Raw genomic sequence first — 21,440 nt, forward strand, 5'->3', positions numbered from 1 at the left:
AGACAGGACTTTGCGTAATGCGCAGTTGCGCTCATACATCGTCATCACGCCGGCTAACGATGTGTGTCTGACGTCACGCAAGGTCCCAGTGCATGCTGGGATGAAGACGGTCTCGGACCCCATGTGTCTGCGGCTGCGCCCTCCTCACTAGTGCCAGTGACATTAGGTAATTTAAGTTAACAGCACTTGAGGCACGCCAGGGGGGAATCGGGGGCACTGAGTCACTGTAAATTGATATTGAAATGAAAGGCAGATGGAGAGTGGTTAATGGAGGCTGCAGGCACCACCTTGGCATGTATAAAGTTATTGATTTAGAGAGGGGTTAATGAACGCACCTCCAAGGAGCTTTCATTAACCCCTACAAACCAATAACTTTATACATGCCTAATGCCAAGGTGCTTCCATTAAGCCCTCCAAACCCAATGGGCATGTATAAAGTTATTGGTTTGGAGGGGTTAATGGAAGCACCTTGGCATTAGGCTGGCATGTATAAAGTTATTGGTTTGGAGAGGGGTTAATGGAAGAACCTTGGCAATGGGCATGTATAAAGTTATTGGTTTGGAGGGGTTAATGGAAGCACCTTGGCATTAGGCATGTATAAAGTTATTGGTTTGGAGGGGTTAATGGAAGCACCTTGGCATTAGGCTGGCATGTATAAAGTTATTGGTTTGGAGAGGGGTTAATGGAAGAACCTTAGCAATGGGCATGTATAAAGTTATTGGTTTGGAGGGGTTAATGGAAGCACCTTGGCATTAGGCATGTATAAAGTTATTGGTTTGGAGGGGTTATTGGAAGCACCTTGGCATTAGGCTGGCATGTATAAAGTTATTGGTTTGAAGGGGTTAATGGAAGCACCTTGGCATTAGGCTGGCATGTATAAAGTTATTGGTTTGGAGAGGGGTTAATGGAAGAACCTTGGCATTAGGCATGTATAAAGTTATTGGTTTGGAGGGGTTAATGGAAGCACCTTGGCATTAGGCATGTATAAAGTTATTGGTTTGGAGGGGTTAATAGAAACACCTTGGCATTAGGCATGTATAAAGTTATTAACCCCTTCAAACCAATAACTTTATACATGCCTAATGCCAAGGTGTTTCCATTAACCCCTCCAAACCAATAACTTTATACATGCCTAATGCCAAGGTGTTTCCATTAACCCCTCCAAACCAATAACTTTATACATGCCTAATGCCAAGGTAGGATTCGTAGGATTCGAGATTCGAAAGATTCGAGAACCTTTTCGGATACGGATTTGAAAAAAATTGGATTCGTCCCACCTCTAAAATTTCCACAATGAATCAATAACACAAAAGAAAATCAGCGTTCTACAAAATCATGTTTTTTTTTCTTTTTTAAATCTCACAAAGAATTGTAAAGAAATGTTGGCTAGGTTCACATCACTTCTGATCCATCAAAATCTATGCCAAAAAGCTCTGTGTGAAGCTGTTTTTTTTCTGGTGTTTTATAACTCTTTCTCTATAGGTAAAGAATGGCAGAAAAAAAAAAAAACATTCCAAGTTTTAGCATAAAACACTACTTAAAAAAAGACACAAAAAACTCATTTAATATGGAAAAAAACACAAGTGGTTTCCATGGCATTTTTTCTAGCGATGGAAGAATGCCAAAAAAGGTGTGTGTTGGGGTCTTTATAGTGGATTCACACGTTTTTAGTGGCGTTTTTCAATGCTTGTGCTTTTTTTGGCCCTGATGTTATGGTTTTTAAGTTTTCTATTCGGCTACTAGCAGTAATAAACGCAGCCAGGCGTCCGGACTCCGGATAGCCTCACAGTACTGCCTATAACCTGCCTGAGCCACTGGGCAGCAGAAGCGCATGCGCAGAGCCTTGCCGCTGCCAATCACAAAATGGCGACTGTCGCGTGAGCAAGTACGTTTTCATATTGTGGTTGGTAAGTGGAAGCCGGAAATCCTGCCTGATTCTCCGAGGCAACATGGCAGCTCCCAGTATCTAACAACGTGTCTTTTTGTTGCTGTGGATGAAAAAGTGTAATACAGTAATACGATAACGCGCATTCTCTGCTTCATTGTCGCCGTAGTACAGATCCTACCTCTCGGCAGCCATGAAGACAAAATCCTCTCACCACAAGGCCGAAAACACGTTCAAGGTAATGTCTCCTGCATACAGTGTAGCAGTCACTGTACGGTCACAACATGGAAGATTTGGTTCTGTAGGACTACAAGTCCCAGCATGTACTGAACACATGGACGTACCTAGTGGGGGTATATACATTGAGTGGTGTTCTGAGCCTTATAAATAAAGTTAATTGATTGATTGCTTTTGCCTGTTAAAGGGACAGTGCCGCATGACCAGTGTGGGGCTCTGTGGATACATTCTTCCATATATTGGTTGTCAGTACGCAGTCAGTTCTGCTCTTGGAGGTTAATAAGGGATGAGCGAACGTGTGGTTTTAAGTTTGGGTTATCTAAGAATTCCGTTATGGATTCCACTACCACAGACCATAAGTTATGGTCCGGAATCCATAATGGAATTATTAGATAACCTTAACCTTGTACGCCAAACTTAAAACTTAAAACACGTGTTCGCTCAACGCTATGAATAATCCCTTAAAGGGTTGTCTGACTTAAAAAAAAATATAAATAATTTAAGGCATGGGGGGAAAAAAGCTAGACACACTAGTCCGAAGCCCCTCCATTGCAGTGCCACCGCCCAGCTCCTCCTCTCTGGGCTTTGTTTTCATGGTTGTCACATACCACATATGGCAGCTGTAGCCAGTCGCTGGCCTCAGTGGGCTTTTGCTATATACCAATGAGGCCAGGGATTGGCTATGCTATACAGTCATATGGATGCAGCACTGAACACTTCAGTCAGTATTTCATCTTCTGGAGATAAAGAGGGAGATTTATCAAAACTGGTGTAAAGGAAAAATGGCTTTGTTGCCCATAGCAACCAACCAGATTTCATCTTTCAGGGCTCCTTAGGACAATGAAAGGAGGAATCTGATTGGCTACTATGGACAACTAAGCCAGTTCTACTTTGCACAAGTTTTGAGAAATGACCCCAGTCTGTGTTATTATAGTGACGAAAATGATATTAAAACCATAACCTTCACTTACCTATGGGCCCCCGCTAATCACTTCAAACTCAGTGGAAGAAATAGAAACTTACATAGTGTATGAATTAGAGTACTTTCACACTAGGGTTATTCTTTTCCGGTATTGAAATCCGGTAAAGGGTCTCAATACCGGAAAAAAACGCATCAGTTTTGTCCTAATGCATTCTGAATGGAAAGAAATCCGTTCAGTATGCATCAGGATGTCTTCCGTTCCGCCCCTTGTACGGTACTTGACTGGACAAGATACCGCAGCTTGCTGTGGTATTTTTTCTGGGCAAAATCCCGGAATAATACCGCACTTGCCACATCCGGAAATTGCCGCATCGCAGGATCCGTTTTTCCAGTCTGTTCATGCGCCGGGATATAGGAGGAGCCACTTTCGCGTTTGATCTTTGAAAAAATTTAAATACGGATCCATTATTCCGGATGAGACGGATCCCGTATATCACCGGATCTGTCTAGCAGGGATGCTCAACCTGCGGCCCTCCAGCTGTTGTAAAACTACAACTCCCACCATGCCCTGCTGTAGGATGATAGTTGTAGACTGTCCAGGCATGCTGGGAGTTGTAGTTTTGCAACAGCTGGACGGCCGCAGGTTGAGCATCCCTGGAACTTCTAACGCATCCAGGAAAAAAGCTATCCGTTTGTATACGGTTTCCCAGAACTGCCTGCCGGATTCTAACAATGCTAGTGTGTAAGTACCCTTAAAGGGGTTGTCTGGGTTCAGAGCTAAACCCAGACATATCTCCATCTTCACCCCTCTGGGCCCCCCTGATATAAGTATCAGAACATTTCATGCTCCGATACTCTCCTGAATCGTGCAGAGCAAGGGCTTTTTTATGAGATCCAGTGACGTCCTGGGCTCTCCATGGGTAAGCTAGGTGGAGGCTTCCGCCTAGTAGTGAGCCTGGTGACGTCACAGGCACTAATGGGTGGGCTTTAACGCTGCCCTAGCCTGTAAAACGACTCTAAAGCCCGCCCATTAGAGGCGGTGATGTCACCAGGAACACTGCTAGATGGAAACCTCTGCCTAGCAGTGTAATAATATAAACAAAAAGCCCTTTCCCTACGCGATTCAGGGGGGGGGGGGCAGGAGGGGTGAAAATAGGGCTATGTCCGGGTTCAGCTCTAAACTCGGACAACCCCTTTTAAAGGAGTTATTCTGGGTCCAACTCCCGGGAACCCTGCTGATCAGCTGTTAGAAGAGGCCGGTGCACCGTGAGTGCCGCAGCCTCTTCCTAGGCCATGTGACATCACCGTACATCGTTCACATGGAGGGTAATGGGGCTGAGCTGCAATACCAAGCACAGCCAGTATACTACGTATGGCGCTGTAACTGGTAAGCTGCTGGGAGTCCGCAGTGCTCATGAGAGCGGCAGCTGATCGGCGGGGGTGCCAGGACTCTGACCCCTACCAATGTGATCATGATGACCTACCTTGAGGATATGTTAACCCTTTTAAGCAGCCATGTACATGCAGGGATCATCTGTTCTAGTGATTAATAAGGGCCCCTTGACAATACACTGAAGAGTTGTCCTGCTGGGACCCCCAGAAATGAACTGTAATCTCTGTGGAAACCAGTCAGTGCCACCACAGGGGAGGCATTGCACAGTGCTCATTCACATCAACCGAAGGTCCTTTAGAGAGAGGGTTGTTCTGGGGATCCTGAATGAAGGACCCTCCTCTAATTCCAATAGGATATCTGACAATGGACACGACAGTTTATTTATTTTTTACTCCCTGATCTATCGCTGACATATTCTGCAGCGCATTACAGACATTGTCATCACTTGCTGTCCCCATTAAAGCTCACAATGTAAGTTCCCTATCAGTATGTGGAGTATCGGAGGAAACCCACGCAAGTAGCGGGAGAACATACAAACTCCATGCTGATGTTGTCCTTGGTTAGATTTGAACCTAGGACCCCAGTGCTGCAAGGTACCCTTCCGTCACGCCACTTATTCCATGATCACGTGACCAGGCTGCAGACTCTTCAGCTGAGGTCCTGACCGGATGTGCTCCTGTGTCTTCCTGCTCAGCTGCATATACATTATGCAACTGAACAGGAGGAAATAGGACTTGGAAGAGCTGCAGTCACTTGATCACGGCAAGAGCGTGGTATTGGCGGTGCGATGAAAGGCAAGTACTGCTGACCACCTCTTCCCCTTTAAATTGAAAATTAATTACATTTTATTATTTAATCATAACTTCTTATAACTCTAAATTACTGTGTTTGATATATGATGGATACTATGTTGCTCAGTTTTAGAATTATTTAATATATTTGTTTCTTTTTCCATTTTTCTTTAGTTTTTGACATTTTCGGAAAGATTAGCAAATGTCAACATTGACATCATACATCGCATTGACAGAACAGAAGCCTTTTCAGAGGTAAGCTGTGCTGCGCCCTTCTTCATTCACTGTATCTAAGATAAGCAGATAAAATACAATGTTTCATCCGAAGTCGATTCGCTCATCCCTAATTGTTTGTTCTGGAAGCTGCACATTTCTTGTATATTCAGTATTATAAGTCACCTATCACATGTCAGACTGGGATCTGGGGTTAGTCTGCATCTATCCACCACTTCTAGTGGTGTTGGAAACTTCATATTTAAAGGGTGTGTGAAAGAATGTTTTTTTTTTTTTGGCAACCCCCCTCCCCCAATTCTGCAGGACCTGCAAAGGAAAGATGACTTACTTGTTTCCCAGTGCTGGCTCTCCGCTCCCTGTTCTCCTGGCCTGCAGTGCTCTCCTGGGCTCCAGTGATGTCAGCATCCAGTTTGACATCACCACCACCAATCACAGGTCGCAGCAGTGTCAGGTTCCTCTTGCAACCATGTGACCATTTGTCATGACAAAAGCGGAACCTGACACCACCACGGCCTGTGATTGGCTGCGGTGATGTCAAACTGGATGTTGAAATTGCTGGAGCCCAGATGAGCATTGCAGGCCAGTAGAAGAAGGAACGGGAAGCAGATGAGTTATCTTTCCATTTCTGGTTCCACAGAATGGGACCTGAATGGCTACCAAATTCTTGCACAACCCCTTTAAGGTATGATGTACTTTGAGGAATCCATAGAAACACGATTTAGGGATATTATATAAGGTCTGGAGTTACTCAAAAGTTGCGAGAGTGCTATTCTGATGAATTAACTGGTTCCTGACTAGACTATGAACATCCTGCTTTGGCCAGAAACAGCCTACAGGATCCATGAATACCGGGTGCTACCGTGCACTGCCTAGATACCGGCCGGCCCCATTCACTGTAATGGGGACTGGCGGAGATTCATCTGCTACCCGGCAAGTATGCCGAGAACCAGCCGGACGGAAAACTGCTGCACACAGCGGTATTTGTCTGGCCACTCCTCAGCATATTTGCCAGGCTGCTCAGCCGGTCTCTATTTTAGTGAATGGGGCCGGACGGTATATAGGCAGCGCACGGTATTCACGGATCCGGCAGGCTGTTCCCAGCCGCAACTGTCTGTCAGATCTGCATAATGCAAATGTGAAACAACCCTAACTGATGGATAAAACTGACCATATAACTGAAGCGTGAACTTGGCCTTACAGGAGAAATCGGCAGTAAAAAAAGAATGTTAAATGTCCCCAAATGTGTTGTATGAACTTATGGGGGCACAAAGTGTAAAATACAAATATATATATATATATATATATATATATATATATATATATATATATATATATATATAAAAAAAGTATGGTATAAAAAAATAAAAGTTTCAGTTGTGAAAAAAACAACAACTTTCCTTTCCCCTAATTCCCCTAGTCATTTAAAATTTGTAAAAAATAGAAAAAACATTTCTCGCCCATATTCCTTGGGGGACACAGGAAACCATGGGTATAGCTCTGCTCCCTAGGAGGCGTGACACTAAGTGAAAGCTGTAAGCCCCTCCTCCATCAGCTATACCCTTCAGCCTGGAGAAGAGACTGCCAGTTTTTGCTTAGTGTCCAAGGAGGCAAGACACCCCCTGCTTATGCAGGGTTGTTTTCCTATAATTTTTATTTTTGCGTTTTTTGTTGTTTTAATTCGATTTTTTTCTACTTACAGGGACAACAGAGGCGCATTAGACCCCTCTGTTTCTCCCGGGGTTGAGTTGCGCCAGTGCCGGTAATTCCGCACTGCCGCCTCCCCCACAGAAGACAAGGTGGACCAGGGCAGCCTCGCTCCCCTGCGTCCCGCCAGCTCAAGGGTCGCCCGCACGCCAAGTCCCTCCCCCGGCTTCCTGCCACTGCGGTGCCAGTAGCTGAAGGGGCGACCCTGCTGGATGGATTGAGGGCGAAGACAGCGTATGGTGAGAGTGGCTGCTCCAGCCTCCCCTTCCTTCCTCCCACCGCTGCTACATCCCCCCCCATGGGCATTTCGTACCGGCAACCTTACCGGGTATCATTTGGGGGGGGGGACTTTATCTGGGCAAAATCCTTTATTTAGCGGCAGGGCACGGACTTTGCCTTCAGGGGACGGCTGTAGGCAGGAGGCCGTCTGCCATATCAGGCGCGGCGGGGGCCGTTTTCTTGGCGGCGCCATTTCATCTGGCCGGCACTCATCCACCTCGGGGGTTAAAATCATTTTGCCGCGCGCGCGCGGCTCTGCGTCTCTTACAGCGCGGCAAGGGGTGGGCGGAGCTTCACAGCGCTCCGCTACTTCCGGTTTCGTCGAGCTCCACATCGCATAGTGCTGCGTGGAATCCTCTCTGCGTCCGATCCTGAAGCTATTCATCCCCGTGCCTGCTGCCTCTCCTCCACAGCCTCCTTCAGTCTGCTCCCCTTGCTGCTGCCGCTTGCATCATCCGGGTCTGGTAGGACTGTTAACCCCCTCCGTGCCACCAGTACTGTTGTTGGGTGTAATCCCCGTTCCTTTTGCCCTGGGGTCTCCCACTTTAAGGCAACATTTTTTTCCACCATGTCAGACCCTTCTGCAGCCGCCAAGCCTTGGTACCATGCCTGTACTGCTTGTAGGGAACCTTTTCCCCGGGGGCAGTCTGATCCGCACTGTCCTGCATGCCGAGTTCCACCGCAGCCTCAGTCGCCCGCTGTGTCGCTCCCTGCTTCCTCTGACCCGCCTGACTGGGCTAGATCCCTGTCCCAGGCCGTGGAAAGCCTCACTCATGTCGTGGGCCGCCTAATAGACAGGCCGCCTACCCCGCAGGACGCCACTCTTACTGTCGCGCCCTCCGGGTCCACCGCTTCTGCCGCTGCAGCGGGTTCACCCCTTCTTAGTGACCCCTCCCGAGCTAGGCACTCTCAGAAGCGTCTTAGAGTAGAGCGAGCCTCCTCCTCGGATGCCTCCCTCTCCCCGCCACGCGTGCGCACTCAGACGAGCCTCTCCTCTCCAAAGGATTCGCTCTCTGAAGGTGAATTGGCGGTTTCAGATTTGGAAATGGACTCGGCCCTGCCGTCCAAGCTAGCCTCAGCGATGGGTCAACTCATCTCGGATATTCGTGACACCTTTAAGGTGCAAGATGACCCCCCTAGCTCTGACGCAGCTAGCGTCTCCTTTATCAGACCCAGGCAGGCCTCAAAAGTCTTTCCAATCCACTCTGATTTCTCCTCCGTGGTGTCTAAGGCTTGGGCTCGCCCGGACGCCCGTTTTGTCAATCCCAAGAAGCTGGACATTTGCTATCCTTTTCCAGCCGATGTCGTGGCCACCTGGTCGTCCCCACCCAAGGTGGACCCCCCTGTGGCCCGTCTGTCAAAGAACACGGCCATCCCTGTTCCCGACGGGTCCTCTCTTCAGTCAGCGGAGGACCGTCGCATGGAGACCCTTTCCAAGGGCATTTTTGCTGCCTCCGGTTCTGCTCTCAGACCGGTTTTTGCCTCTGCTTGGGCAGGTAAAGCAATCTCTGCTTGGGGTGCGCAGCTGGAACAGGAGTTGGACTCGGACGTCCCCATCCAGGACCTACGTTCCTTGGCCCAGCTTATTATTCGGGCCGGGAATTTTGTTTGTGAGGCCTCCCTTGATGCGGGAGCCCTTATTGCACGCTCCTCCGCCCTGGCGGTTTCCGTCAGGAGGGAGCTCTGGCTGAAGGTTTGGAAAGCGGACGCTGCCTCCAAACGTTCCTTGGCGGGGCTACCGTTTGCGGGTTCCCGCCTTTTCGGGGTCCGCCTAGACGAGCTTATTTCGGAGGCCACGGGTGGTAAAAGCACCCATCTTCCTCAACCCCAAGCCAGGGGCGCCCCCCGCGGACGCCCCGGTGCGTCTCGTTTTCGGTCCTCCCGCAGGACCTCTGGGGCTCCCCCCGCAGCTGCCGCTTCGGCCCCTCCCCAGGATAAGCGTAGGAAGCCGTTTTTTCGGGCGCAGCCCTCCTGGCGCAGGCCGCAGGCTGCCCGCACACCCGCAGCAAAGCAGTCCTCTGCCTGAAGGCGCGCCCCCACCCACCCGGGTGGGGGGGCCGGCTCCTCCTTTTCAGGGACATCTGGATGGCTCACGTCTCCGACGCCTGGGCTCTCGAAATTGTGTTCTCAGGATACAAAATCGAATTTGCGTCCTTCCCTCCAGATCGGTTCTTTCGCTCCCGCCCCCCGCGGGACCCGAAAAGCGCGGCTGCGTTCTCCGCGGCTGTTCAAGCCTTACTGGACAGGGGGGTGATTACCCCCGTTCCTCTAGAGGAAAGGTTCCAAGGGTTCTATTCGAACCTCTTTGTAGTTCCCAAGAAGGGAGGTTCGGTGCGGGCCATTTTGGACCTCAAAAAGCTCAACCGTTTTCTCCTCCTTCGACGGTTTCGGATGGAGTCCCTCCGTTCCGCGGTGGCTTCCCTGGAGCAGGGAGATTTCATGTCTTCCATCGATATACAGGATGCCTACCTCCATGTTCCGGTAGCCCGGTGTCACCATCGCTTCCTCCGATTTGCCGTGGGGGACCTCCACTTCCAGTTTGTCGCCCTTCCCTTTGGGCTGGCAACAGCCCCCCGGGTGTTCACCAAGGTCCTGGCCCCGGTTTTGGCCTTACTCCGTTCCAGGGGTGTTTTTCTGCTACCGTACTTGGACGATATCCTCATCAAGGCTCCGTCCCTTTCCCAAGCGGTTGCCAGCGTGGATCTCACTCTAGAGACTCTGGCGAGATTCGGTTGGGTCATTAACTTCCCCAAGTCCTCCCTTCCTCCCGCCAGACAACTGGTCTTCCTGGGAATGCTTTTAGACACGGAAGCGGCGGAGGTACGTCTTCCCTCGGAAAAACGACTGACCCTCCGTCGGGCGATTCGGGGTCTCCTTCTCCACCGTCGACCGTCCTTCCGCTTCTGCATGCGGGTCTTGGGGCAGATGGTTGCCTGCTTCGAGGCGATCCCATTTGCGCAGTTTCACTCCCGCCCTCTCCAACGGGCGATCCTCTCCTCCTGGGACAAATCGCCGGAGTCTCTGGATCATCCCTTCCATCTATCGCCTCCGGTGCGGTCATCTCTCCGCTGGTGGTTGCAGTCCCCTCTTCTGGGCAGGTCCTTTCTGCCGCTCAACTGGTTGGTGGTTACAACCGATGCCAGTCTCTTGGGCTGGGGAGGCGTGTTTCCTCCCCGATCCGTCCAGGGCATTTGGTCTCCATCGGAGTCCAAACTCTCGATCAATGTCCTGGAGCTGAGAGCGGCCCTTCTGTCTCTGCGACACTGGACTCATCTGCTGAAGGGTCATCCAGTTCGTGTGCAATCGGACAACGCCACGGCCGTGGCGTACATAAACCACCAGGGGGGCACTCGCAGCGTTGCAGCAATGCGGGAGGTCACCAGCATTCTCCGTTGGGCGGAAGCCCACGTCCCGGCCCTATCTGCAATTTTTATTCCAGGGGTGGACAATTGGGCGGCGGACTTCCTCAGTCGCACCACCGTCGACCCCGGCGAGTGGTCTCTTCACCCGGAGGTGTTCGAGGCCATTTGCCTTCGTTGGGGCATACCGGACGTGATCCTCATGGCCTCCAAATTCAATCACAAGGTCCCCGCCTATCTGTCCAGGGCCAGGGATCCGGGAGCCTGCGGAGCCGACGCCCTCGTTCTTCCTTGGCGAGGCTTCGCGCGTCCATACATATTTCCTCCCATCCCACTCCTGCCCAAGGTCCTTCGGAAGATCGCGGCGGAAGGCGTCTCGGTGATTCTGGTCGCTCCGGACTGGCCCCGCCGGTCTTGGTATGCCGACCTCATGCTGCTCCTGGCAGACGCGCCGTGGCCGCTGCCCGCCAGGGAAGATCTTCTCTCTCAGGGACCAATCTTCCACCCGCGTTTAAGGTCCCTACGTTTGACGGCGTGGTTGTTGAGACCACCGTCCTGACACGTAGGGGTTTTTCTGCGGACGTCGTCCGCACCATGATCCGCGCCCGTAAGCCGTCCTCTTCTAGGATCTATTATAGGACCTGGAGGACCTATTTGGGGTTCTGTGCCGATCTGGGGATTCCTCCGCTCCGCTTTTCTCTTCCCACCGTTTTGTCCTTCCTGCAGAGCGGACTTGCCCAAGGTCTGGGCCTTAGTTCTTTGAAGGGTCAGGTGTCTGCGCTGTCCATTTTGTTTCAGCGCCCACTGGCCCCCCTTGGTCCTGTCAAGACCTTCCTTCAGGGCGTGGCTCACGCGGTTCCCCCGTTTCGCCCTCCGGTACCGCCCTGGGACCTGAACCTGGTTCTCTTAGCGCTCCAGGCTTCTCCTTTCGAGCCTCTGCGGACGGTTTCCTTGCGACTTCTGTCCTGCAAGGTTATTTTCCTTGTAGCCGTCACCTCTCTTCGGAGGGTGTCCGAATTGGCTGCACTCTCCTATCTGGAACCTTTCCTAGTGTTCCACCAGGACAAGGTAGTTCTTCGTCCGGTCCCTTCCTTCCTTCCTAAGGTGGTCTCCGCCTTTCATCTGAACGAGGACATCGTTCTCCCCTCTTTGTGTCCTTCCCCTTCCCACCCGCGGGAGAGGAAGCTTCATCGCCTGGACGTTGTCAGGGCGCTCAAGGTTTACCTGGAGGTAACCAGCTCTTTCAGGCGTACTGACTCGCTCTTTGTGGTTCCGGAGGGGTCGCGCAGAGGGATGGCGGCATCCAAAGTTGCTATCGCCCGTTTTGTCAAGATGGCTGTTACTGAGGCTTATCTCGCCAAGGGCAAGGTTCCGCCCCTCGGTGTTACCGCTCACTCCACTAGAGCGGTCGGGGCTTCCTGGGCTCAGAGGAATCGGGCTTCTACGGAGCAGATTTGCAAGGCGGCCACTTGGTCCTCCTTGCACACCTTCACCAAGTTCTACAGGGTGCATACTCATGCGTCGGCTGACGCTGCTTTAGGCCGTCTGGTGTTGCAGGCGGCAGTTGATTGATGCCTCTGGTGTTGGTCTAGTTTGTTCTGGTCCCTCCCTTCTGGGACTGCTCTGGAACGTCCCATGGTTTCCTGTGTCCCCCAAGGAATATGGGCGAGAAAAGGAGACTTTTGTATTACTTACCAGTAAAGTCTCTTTCTCGCTCTTCCTTGGGGGACACAGCACCCGCCCTTCATTTGGGTTACAGTTGTGGTTCCGGCTTGGTTGCCCCCGTTGGGGCTCGACAGTTCTTTTTTCCGGTTGGTGGTTATCTTTCACTACTTGGACACGCAACTGGCAGTCTCTTCTCCAGGCTGAAGGGTATAGCTGATGGAGGAGGGGCTTACAGCTTTCACTTAGTGTCACGCCTCCTAGGGAGCAGAGCTATACCCATGGTTTCCTGTGTCCCCCAAGGAAGAGCGAGAAAGAGACTTTACTGGTAAGTAATACAAAAGTCTCCTTATTTGGTATCACCACATCTGTAATGATTGGCTTTATAAAAATAACACATTATCTACCCCATCAGGTGAACGCTGTAAAAAAAATTAAAATTCATCTCCCAAAAAACATATTACCATGCAATCAAAAAGGCATATGTACCCCAAAATGGTACCGATAAACAGTACAGTCTGTTCTGCAAAAGGCAAGTCCTCAGACATCTACATTGGCAGAAAAATAAAAACGTTATGGATGTTAGTATATGGCGATGCACAATATAACAGGTTTTCAACAAAAAGTGTTTTTATTATGCAACAGTAGTAAAACATGAAAAAAAAAACCCAATATAAATTTATTACCATAATCGTATCAACCTGCAAAAAAAAGTCATTATCATATATACCACATGGTGAACCCCATAAAAAAATAAAAAAAACAGACAGAATGCCCACTTCCCAAAAAATGAGATAAATAGCGATTAGAGAGCCAAATGTATCCCAAAATGGTGCCAATAAAAACCACAGCTTGTCCAACAAAAAATGAATTTTCACGCAGCTCAGTCAACAAAAGAATAAAAAAAAGTTATGGCTCTTAAAAACGATTTCAGCAAATTCCATGTTAGAAAATCCAGATGCCGCTCTTTCCCTTCTGGGCCCTGGCATATTCCTAAACGGCAGTATATGGTGTTACTGTACTTAGGAGAAAATGGTTAGCGAATTGTGGGGTGATCTCCTGTTATCCCTTGTGATAAAGAAAGTTAGGGCTTAAAGCACCATTTTCCTGTAAAAAAAAAATGTATTTTTTATTTTTACAGCCCAGTTTTCTGAATTCTATAAAGTGTTATAAGCCAGGCAACACTGGAATTCTGGGAACATGGTATGCAAATGAGCTGTTAGCAAGCTCTGCCTCTAATGCTACCAGATGTAAGGTAGCTATCCTATAAGTCAATGTTCGACCTAGGCCTTTTAAAAGGTCGAATATTAACTTATAGGAAAGCTACCTTACATCTGGTAGCATTAGAGGCAGAGCTTCCAGGGAAGCGTTGCCTGGCCAATAAGACTCCTCATGCTGTTTAACCTCCCCCTGACTACCTAACGCAGGGATGCGTCCTGCGGGCGGTCGGTTTGTTCCTCTTGGACGCATCGGCGCGTCATCTCGCGAGATGCGACATTTCCTGTGAACGCGCGCACACAGGAGCGCGCGTTCACAGGATCGGAAGGTAAACGAGCTGATCTACAGCCTGCCAACGCCGATCATTCGCTGGCAGGCTGTAGATGCGATTTTTTTTAACCCCTGAAAGGTATATCAGACGCTGTTTTGTTAACAGCGTCTGATATACCTGGTCCTCTGGTGGTCCTTTTTGCTTGGATCGACCACCAGAGGACACGGGCAGCTCTGTAAAGTAGCACCAATCACCACACTACACTCCCCCCTTCCCCCCCCCGTCACTTATTAACCCCTGATCACCCCCCTGTAAGGCTTCATTCAGACGTCCGTATGTGTTTTGCGGATCCACGGATCCGCAAAACACGGACACCACGGATCCGCAAAACATGGACACCGGCAATGTGCTTTCCGCATTTTGCGGATCCACACATTGCCAGAACTATATAGAAAATGCCTTTTCTTGTCCGCAATTGCGGACAAGAATAGAACATGTTCTATAGGCTCTACAAAAAATGCAGTGTTTGCCCGATTAGGCCTGATCTTGTGCGCACACTTGCGTTCAGTCCGCCCCACCGCAGTGACAGAATTTTTTTTTTCTGATCACTGCAAAAACACCGTAAAATCACTGCGGCGCTATAAAGATCACTTTTGAGGGGCATGGCGAGTTCATAGAAGATTTTTTTTTTTTGGCACAAGTTAGCGGAAATTGATTATTTTTTTTGTTTTTTAGTTTTTTCTTACAAAGTCTCATATTCCACTAAATTGTGACAAAAAATAAAATCTCACATGAACTCACCATACCCCTCACGGAATCCAAATGCGTAAAATTTATTAGACATTTATATTCCAGACTTCTTCTCACACTTTAGGGCCCCTAAAATGCCAGAGCAGTATAAATACCCCACATGTGACCCCATTTTGGAAAGAAGACACCCCAAGGTATTTCATGAGGGGCATGGCGAGTTCATGTAAAAAAAAAAAAATAAATTATCACAAGTTAGTGGAATATGAGACTTTGTAAGAGAAAAAAAAAAAAAATTATAATAATTTTCCGCTAACTTGTGCCAAAGGAGAAGTAGGGCAATGTGTTTTGGGGTGTATTTTTACATATACCCATGCTGGGTGAGAGAAATATCTCTGTAAATTTTGTATAATTTTTTTTAAAAAGTTGTCATTTACAGAGATATTTCTCACACACAGTATGGGTATATGTAAAAATACACCCCAAAACACTTTGCCCTACTTCTCCTGAGTATGGCGATACCACATGTGTGACACTTTTTTGCAGCCTAGGTGCGCAAAGGGGCCCAAATTCCAATGAGTACCTTTAGGATTTCACAGGGCATTTTTACGCATTTGGATTCCAAACTACTTCTCACGCTTTAGGTCCCCTAAAATGCTAGGGCAGTATAAATACCCCACAAGTGACCCCATTTTGGAAAGAAGACACCCCAAGGTATTTTGTGAAGGGCATGGCGAGTTCATGTGATGTACCATGTGATTGGAGCATGTGATCTGACGTCACCAAAGGTCCTTTAGCCCATAGTTCATCTTTTAAAGAACTAAAGACCGGGAGAACTACGCGAACAAGAGGAGAAGGTGAGTTAATTTTTTTATTTTTTTTTAACCCTCAATTGATCACCTACTAAGCATTCTGTATTCAGAATGCTATTATTTTCCCTTATAACCATGTTATAAGGGGAAATAATGCAGTTTATAGACTGTCACCTAGCAACCATGCGTGAAAATCGCACCGCATCCGCACTTGCTTGCGGATGCTTGCGATTTTCACGCAACCCCATTCACTTCTATAGGGCCTGCATTGCGTGAAAAATGCAGAATATAGAGCATGCTGCGATTTTCACGCAACGCATAAGTGATGCGTGAAAATCATCGCTCATCTGAACAGCCCCATTGAAATGAATGGCTCCAGATTCAGTGCGGGTGCAATGCGTTCACCTACCGCATTGCACCCACGCGGAAATCTCGCCCGTGTGAACGCAGCCTTATGGAGTTTAGTTCTCTCTCTCCCCGCCCCGTTCCCATTTGAAAGGAGATAGGAGGGAGTTCAGTGAAAAACCGTTGCGGCATTATAGCATCAAGAGTGTATAAAAGCTTGGGAAGAAGTATCATTTCAAGGAGGTTGATGCATCCAGCCACAGATAGGGGAAAGGCACTCCACATTTTAAAATGCAATAAAACGGAACTGATGCATACTGATCAGTTTTGTCCCCAAACTGAAGGTACACTATAATAGTATTCTATCATTATTCTACTTAAAGTAATATACATTTGGATTTTTTCTCTCGTAAATCTAGGATGTTGAGACTTATTTCTATGAAGGTTTACAGAAATGGAGAGATCTCAACCTCACACAAAATTTTGGTATGTACTTATTTACACTTATGGTACTTTACTGTGCCAGTATTTAGAGGAATTGTCTTATGAACATATTCATTTCCAGTTGTCTCACCTGAGACATTGCTAGCATGTTGTTAGGATATGCCACCGATGGTACCCACACCTATCTTTAGAAGGAGCGCATGCGCGGCCACCCTCCATTCATTTTCTATGGGAGTGCCAAGAATAGCGCTCACCTATCATTGGAAGTCCCATAGAAATGAATGGAGAGTGCACCGCGCAAGCACAGCCACCGTTCTATTCACTTCTATTGGAGTGCCGAAAATAGCCGAGCCAGCTAATTCCAGCACTCCGATAGAAATGAACAAAAGGAAGCTCCGCATGCGCAGTGAGCTCTCCTTCACTTTCGGAGCTCTGTTCTAGAGAGAGTAATTTATCTACAGTAAGTCATAGGGGTCTGTTGAGAACTAGTGGTGTCCATTGTGTGATGGATCTTTGTATATGTGTGTGTGTGTGTGTATATATATATATATAAAATCTCTGGCAACTTTTCAAGTGATATATAATGTAATACATGTGAATAGGTACGTTGTAATTGCCATCCATTGCGTCCCTGGCTTTTATTGACTTAGTTTGATTTTCAAGACTCTTATCCACTGACCTGCATTATATGGAAAGGCTCCAGTCAACCTGTCTCCTTATTAATATACGACTTATTGTCTATTCTTCAGTTACGTTCTACAGGGAAGTGTCCAGCAAATGCCAGTCATTCCACATGCTTGTTTACCACCAGACTGCCATAGTGCAAAGTTTGAAGACGCACCTACAAGTGAAGAATAGCCTTGCCTACCAGCCTCTACTTGAGTATGTACAAGAGATTATACAGTATACCCGTGGCATCCAGCCTTTCACTTTATGTAAAACTGAGATTGCGCTGCTTCCCCATTCTCTCCCCCATGCATGCTGTATACATATGCCCATGGTATGAAACTTGGCGGCGCGCATTATTGTGAAACCTTTTCTGCTTCCATTTAGTCTGGTGGTCCAGCTGGCTCGAGATCTTCAGGCTGATTTCTACCCTCATTTTCAAGATTTCTTCAAAGCCATTTCCTCCTTGCTTGACACAAAGGACACTGAACGAATAGAATGGGCCTTCACGTCCTTATCCTACCTGTACAAATACCTGTGGAAAATTATGGTGAAGGACATGCCAGCAATATACAGGTATTTGTCACAGCACTACTCTTAGCATTGTGATCTTGTAAGTAGGGTAACAGACACAGTAGTAGTTAACCCTTCACAGAAACCCAAAGCAACCCCTTCTGGACTGGAATTTGGTATGTCTATAGTTTCCAGTGTAGGCGTTCATTGCAGATTTTCCTTAAAGAGTCACTGTACTTTGACACAATTTAATTTTAGAGAATGGTGTAATTCACAAATTTCTAAACCATGTCATTTAAAAAATCTGCCTGCATCCGTCTGAAAAAAAGCTGTAAAGTCATGGCCACTAGGGCTTTCACTTCCGCCTAACTTGTTGTCCACTGCCTGTTGTGAGGCTAGATCCATCTCTAGTAACAGAGACATAGAAGACAGCTCACAGGTAACGGGGCGTCGCGGCATGCCAGAGCTAGCTGAGCCCCTGACCTAATAGAACTGCTTCTACACTGCTTCTGAAGAGCAGAGAAGCTCCTGTAAGTCTGATCTCTCCTTATCAGCTTTGGGAGCGAATCAAGCATAGTGGGAAGTAAGGGAACTGAGGTCACTGCACACAATACTGTGTGATAATGTGGAAGTAATGCATAACACATTACATCTTGTTATTTTCCAAATGTACTTTTCTAAAAATGCGCTGATAATCGAGCAATACATTTGTCAAGTTTAGTAAGGGAGTGTAAGGAGCTTGCATTTGACTCAAGGCATAGAGCCAAGGGTAGGGTCAACAGGAGAATTATGACCTTGATCGTGCCCAGAAATAATCATATAACCTTTATAGTCATGATTTATAGTTGTGTTTGCAACATGTTCTTAAATTGCATGGAAAATTTCGTAATTTGGTTATTTCAGTTGTCTGCCATATTTATGTATTATGTTTGTTCATCAGTTTAAATACAGGTTGTATGAATGGCTTCACTCAGAATAATGACATACCGAGCATGCACATGTCTCATTGATTCCCTGTGTACAAGACATATGGCAACTCCATCTACCTTGGTGAAGGACCCCAATAGGTCGATCAATAATCAATAACCTGACAATAGGCATTAGAAAGTTGCAGAATTGTCTGTGTTGATACAAATGCCATTTTGAGTTGTATATAGCCCTTCCTTTTAACCCATCCGCCCTTTTTTTCCCCAAACTTAGAAAGTATGAGTTTGTACACTACCGGAAAATGAAAAAAGGACACCTGGAAAACGTAATGTGATTGAACTGAGATTGACCAAGTATAATAATGCTAATGGTGCTTGATCAGCCATCGCACAACCAAGATGGTGCATCCTTTATTTTGGGTTTATGTTGAGGCAGGATCACAGTTATACTGGGTGGCATTACCCTTTGGTGAGATACAGGCTGCTAGTTTGGCATGGTAAAGGTCATAGAGATGCTGTGTATTCCCCTGTGGTATGTCATTCCGAGCTCTTTCAGTTTGGACTAATAGTTCAGCCAAAGTAGATGTTTTCTGCTGTGCATGGGAGATCTGTCACCCCATCCTGTCCCAGACATTCTCGATTGGGGACAGATCTGGTAATCGAGTTGGGATGCTGCTGGGTACCCTGAAGAGCGTGGTGTGTAGAGCGAGCGGTTTGTGGACGTCTTTATCTTGTTGCAACACTACATCTTCTACCTTAGTAAAAAAAAAGTAGCATGGTTTCCACAATGTCCTGAACATACCAAAGGCTGGTCAATGTTCCCTCCACGAATACCAGACAGAAACAGCTTTGGTAGCTAATGTCGCCCTACATCATGACATCTGGTGTTGGTTCTGTGTGTCTCTGTATTATACATGATAGCTTTAGGCATGCTCCAGCCTTCCTGCAAACTATGATGCATTCATCAATGGCAAACAGTGTTCAGTGATGAAAGCAGCTTCTGCCTTGGTACTAATGATGGCTGCATTAGAGTTTGCAGGAGGTATGGAGAATGCCTGCTGCCACTATACATGGTGTGGAGACACACAGTACAAACACTTGGTGTCATGGTGTAGGGGGGGACATTGACTAGTATTTGGTATGTCCAGGACATTGTGGAACCAGTCCGGCTGCACACACTGCCAGTGCTACACAGCATGCCCCTGGCCAGCTTGGTTACCAGATATCTCGCCCATCAAGAATATCTTGGACTGGATGGGGTGAAAGATCTCCCATGCACAGCAGCCAGTGACCATCTTTGGCTGAACTATGGGTCAAAGCTGAACCGTGCAGAACCTAAAATAAAGGTGCACCACCTTGGTTGTGTGATCATTGATCAAGCACCACTAGTAGTTTATACTTTATCAATCTCGTCTCAATCCCAGATGGTGTCTTTCCATTTTCTGCTGGTGTATTTATTCCATGCTTAGTCTAATCAGTTTCTGAGTAGATCGTAGGTAGCCAATTAGGGTTCAAATTTCAGTAAACCTGAGATAATACACTGATGGGAAACTATGATATCTGGAGTCAACTTGTTAAGGGTGTATTAGATACCCTGATGCTGCAAGCCGTTGTCAGGAAGGAATCGTTCCCTCCTGGCAGTCGCCAGATAGCTAGCAGAGGAGAACGCTGCTATTACATGCAGCAATGTCCTCCGCAGCATGGGGAGCAGCGATCTCTATGCCATCACTTGTTCCCATGCAGGACAGCGGTGTGCCAGTGGCAGATTATGATTACACAGCACTATCTGGTGATGGCAAATCCAGATCTTTCAGTATGCAGAAAGATCAGAATTGCCCAATGAATGAGCACACGGAGGCAGTATTACACTGACAGATGATTGCTAATGAGCGTTCATAGGAATGCTTGTTAGCGATTATGTGGCAGAAAATCTACCTGTCTAATATACCCTTTAGAGTTGTTCGTTTTATTAGAGAAATGACTTGAGCTGGCCAAACATATTAAATCTTCCAAAGCTGCCTGATTTAATTATAATAATAATCTTATATAGTGTCAACATATCCCGCCCCACTTTACAATTCGTGTCACTGTCAAGAGGAGTGAGGGCCCTGTTCGTATGAGCTTACAATCTTTGATTTTGTAGGGACTGGCCGACCATCTAATGTTTATGGGGCCTCCTGACAGCGGATGTTTGAGGAGATAAGGATAGTCCAGATTTCAAAATGTCCAATCCTTTTGTTCTTGGGGAAATACGCCACGATCAATCGAAGGCATCTGACAGAGTATTTTTTCCCCTTCCTGCATGCTTATGGGGCAGAGGGGAGAGATAGCTGTGGACTGAACAAGCATTCAGCTGACTGCTGTCTAATATGTATGGCCCTATAATTCTATTCCCTTTCCTTTTCTGGAGGTCGGACAGTATAGTTGTTCATGTCATGGTAGGATGCATGTAACTCTTCAGGCGACCTCGGGTTTCTTCCACAACTGCGTCGCGCAGTCTGCCCTCTGCCTCTCTTCACGTTCAGTGTTAGATTGGGCTGGAATTAGTCTTTTATTTTAACAGAACATTAGAGAATTACAATATTTATGGGCTGATGAATCCTAGGGTTTGAGGAAAGTATTGAAACATTGACACCTGTCCTTCTTTTAGCTTGTACAGTACACTGTTGGCTCATCAGAAGGAGCACATCCGAAACTTTGCTGCGGAGAGCTTTGCATTTTTAATGAGAAAGGTAAGAACCAGTTGATCTTTGCATTTTCAATGCAATTTACCATTATGCTCCTCAGTATTTTGGTAATCCTCGACTTCACTATTTCTCCCCTCTGATGCCGCTTCATTAGCAAGCACATTTGTCGTCTGATGGGAAGGAAGATATCATTGCCTGTCCCTGGACTGTCTTCCAGCTGCTCTTAGTGTTACATGTGTCTAGCATACGCTGCCATGGAGAAGCCCTTTAATTCAAAGCCAGAACGAAGGGAAATCCATCAGCACTGTTGTAGTGTCACTGGAGCTGGGCAGTGACAGATTTATG

General features: G+C 47.5%; 1 protein-coding gene across 1 annotated transcript in view; it reads left to right on the forward strand.

Moving 5' to 3' along the window:
• The first annotated feature begins 1,943 nt into the window (after positions 1 to 1,943).
• UTP20 (UTP20 small subunit processome component) overlaps positions 1,944 to 21,440 on the forward strand; it is a 125,421-nt gene continuing 105,924 nt past the window's right edge. Inside the window, exons 1-6 of the mRNA XM_040407229.1 lie at positions 1,944 to 2,123; positions 5,403 to 5,483; positions 16,279 to 16,345; positions 17,053 to 17,185; positions 17,357 to 17,545; positions 21,059 to 21,140. Of these exons, the coding sequence (XP_040263163.1) occupies positions 2,079 to 2,123; positions 5,403 to 5,483; positions 16,279 to 16,345; positions 17,053 to 17,185; positions 17,357 to 17,545; positions 21,059 to 21,140 (597 nt within the window). The 5' untranslated portion in view covers positions 1,944 to 2,078. The remainder of the gene's footprint in view (positions 2,124 to 5,402; positions 5,484 to 16,278; positions 16,346 to 17,052; positions 17,186 to 17,356; positions 17,546 to 21,058; positions 21,141 to 21,440) is intronic.

Source organism: Bufo bufo, chromosome 1, assembly GCF_905171765.1.
Source record: "Bufo bufo chromosome 1, aBufBuf1.1, whole genome shotgun sequence".
In the NCBI taxonomy this organism is placed as follows: domain Eukaryota; kingdom Metazoa; phylum Chordata; class Amphibia; order Anura; family Bufonidae; genus Bufo; species Bufo bufo.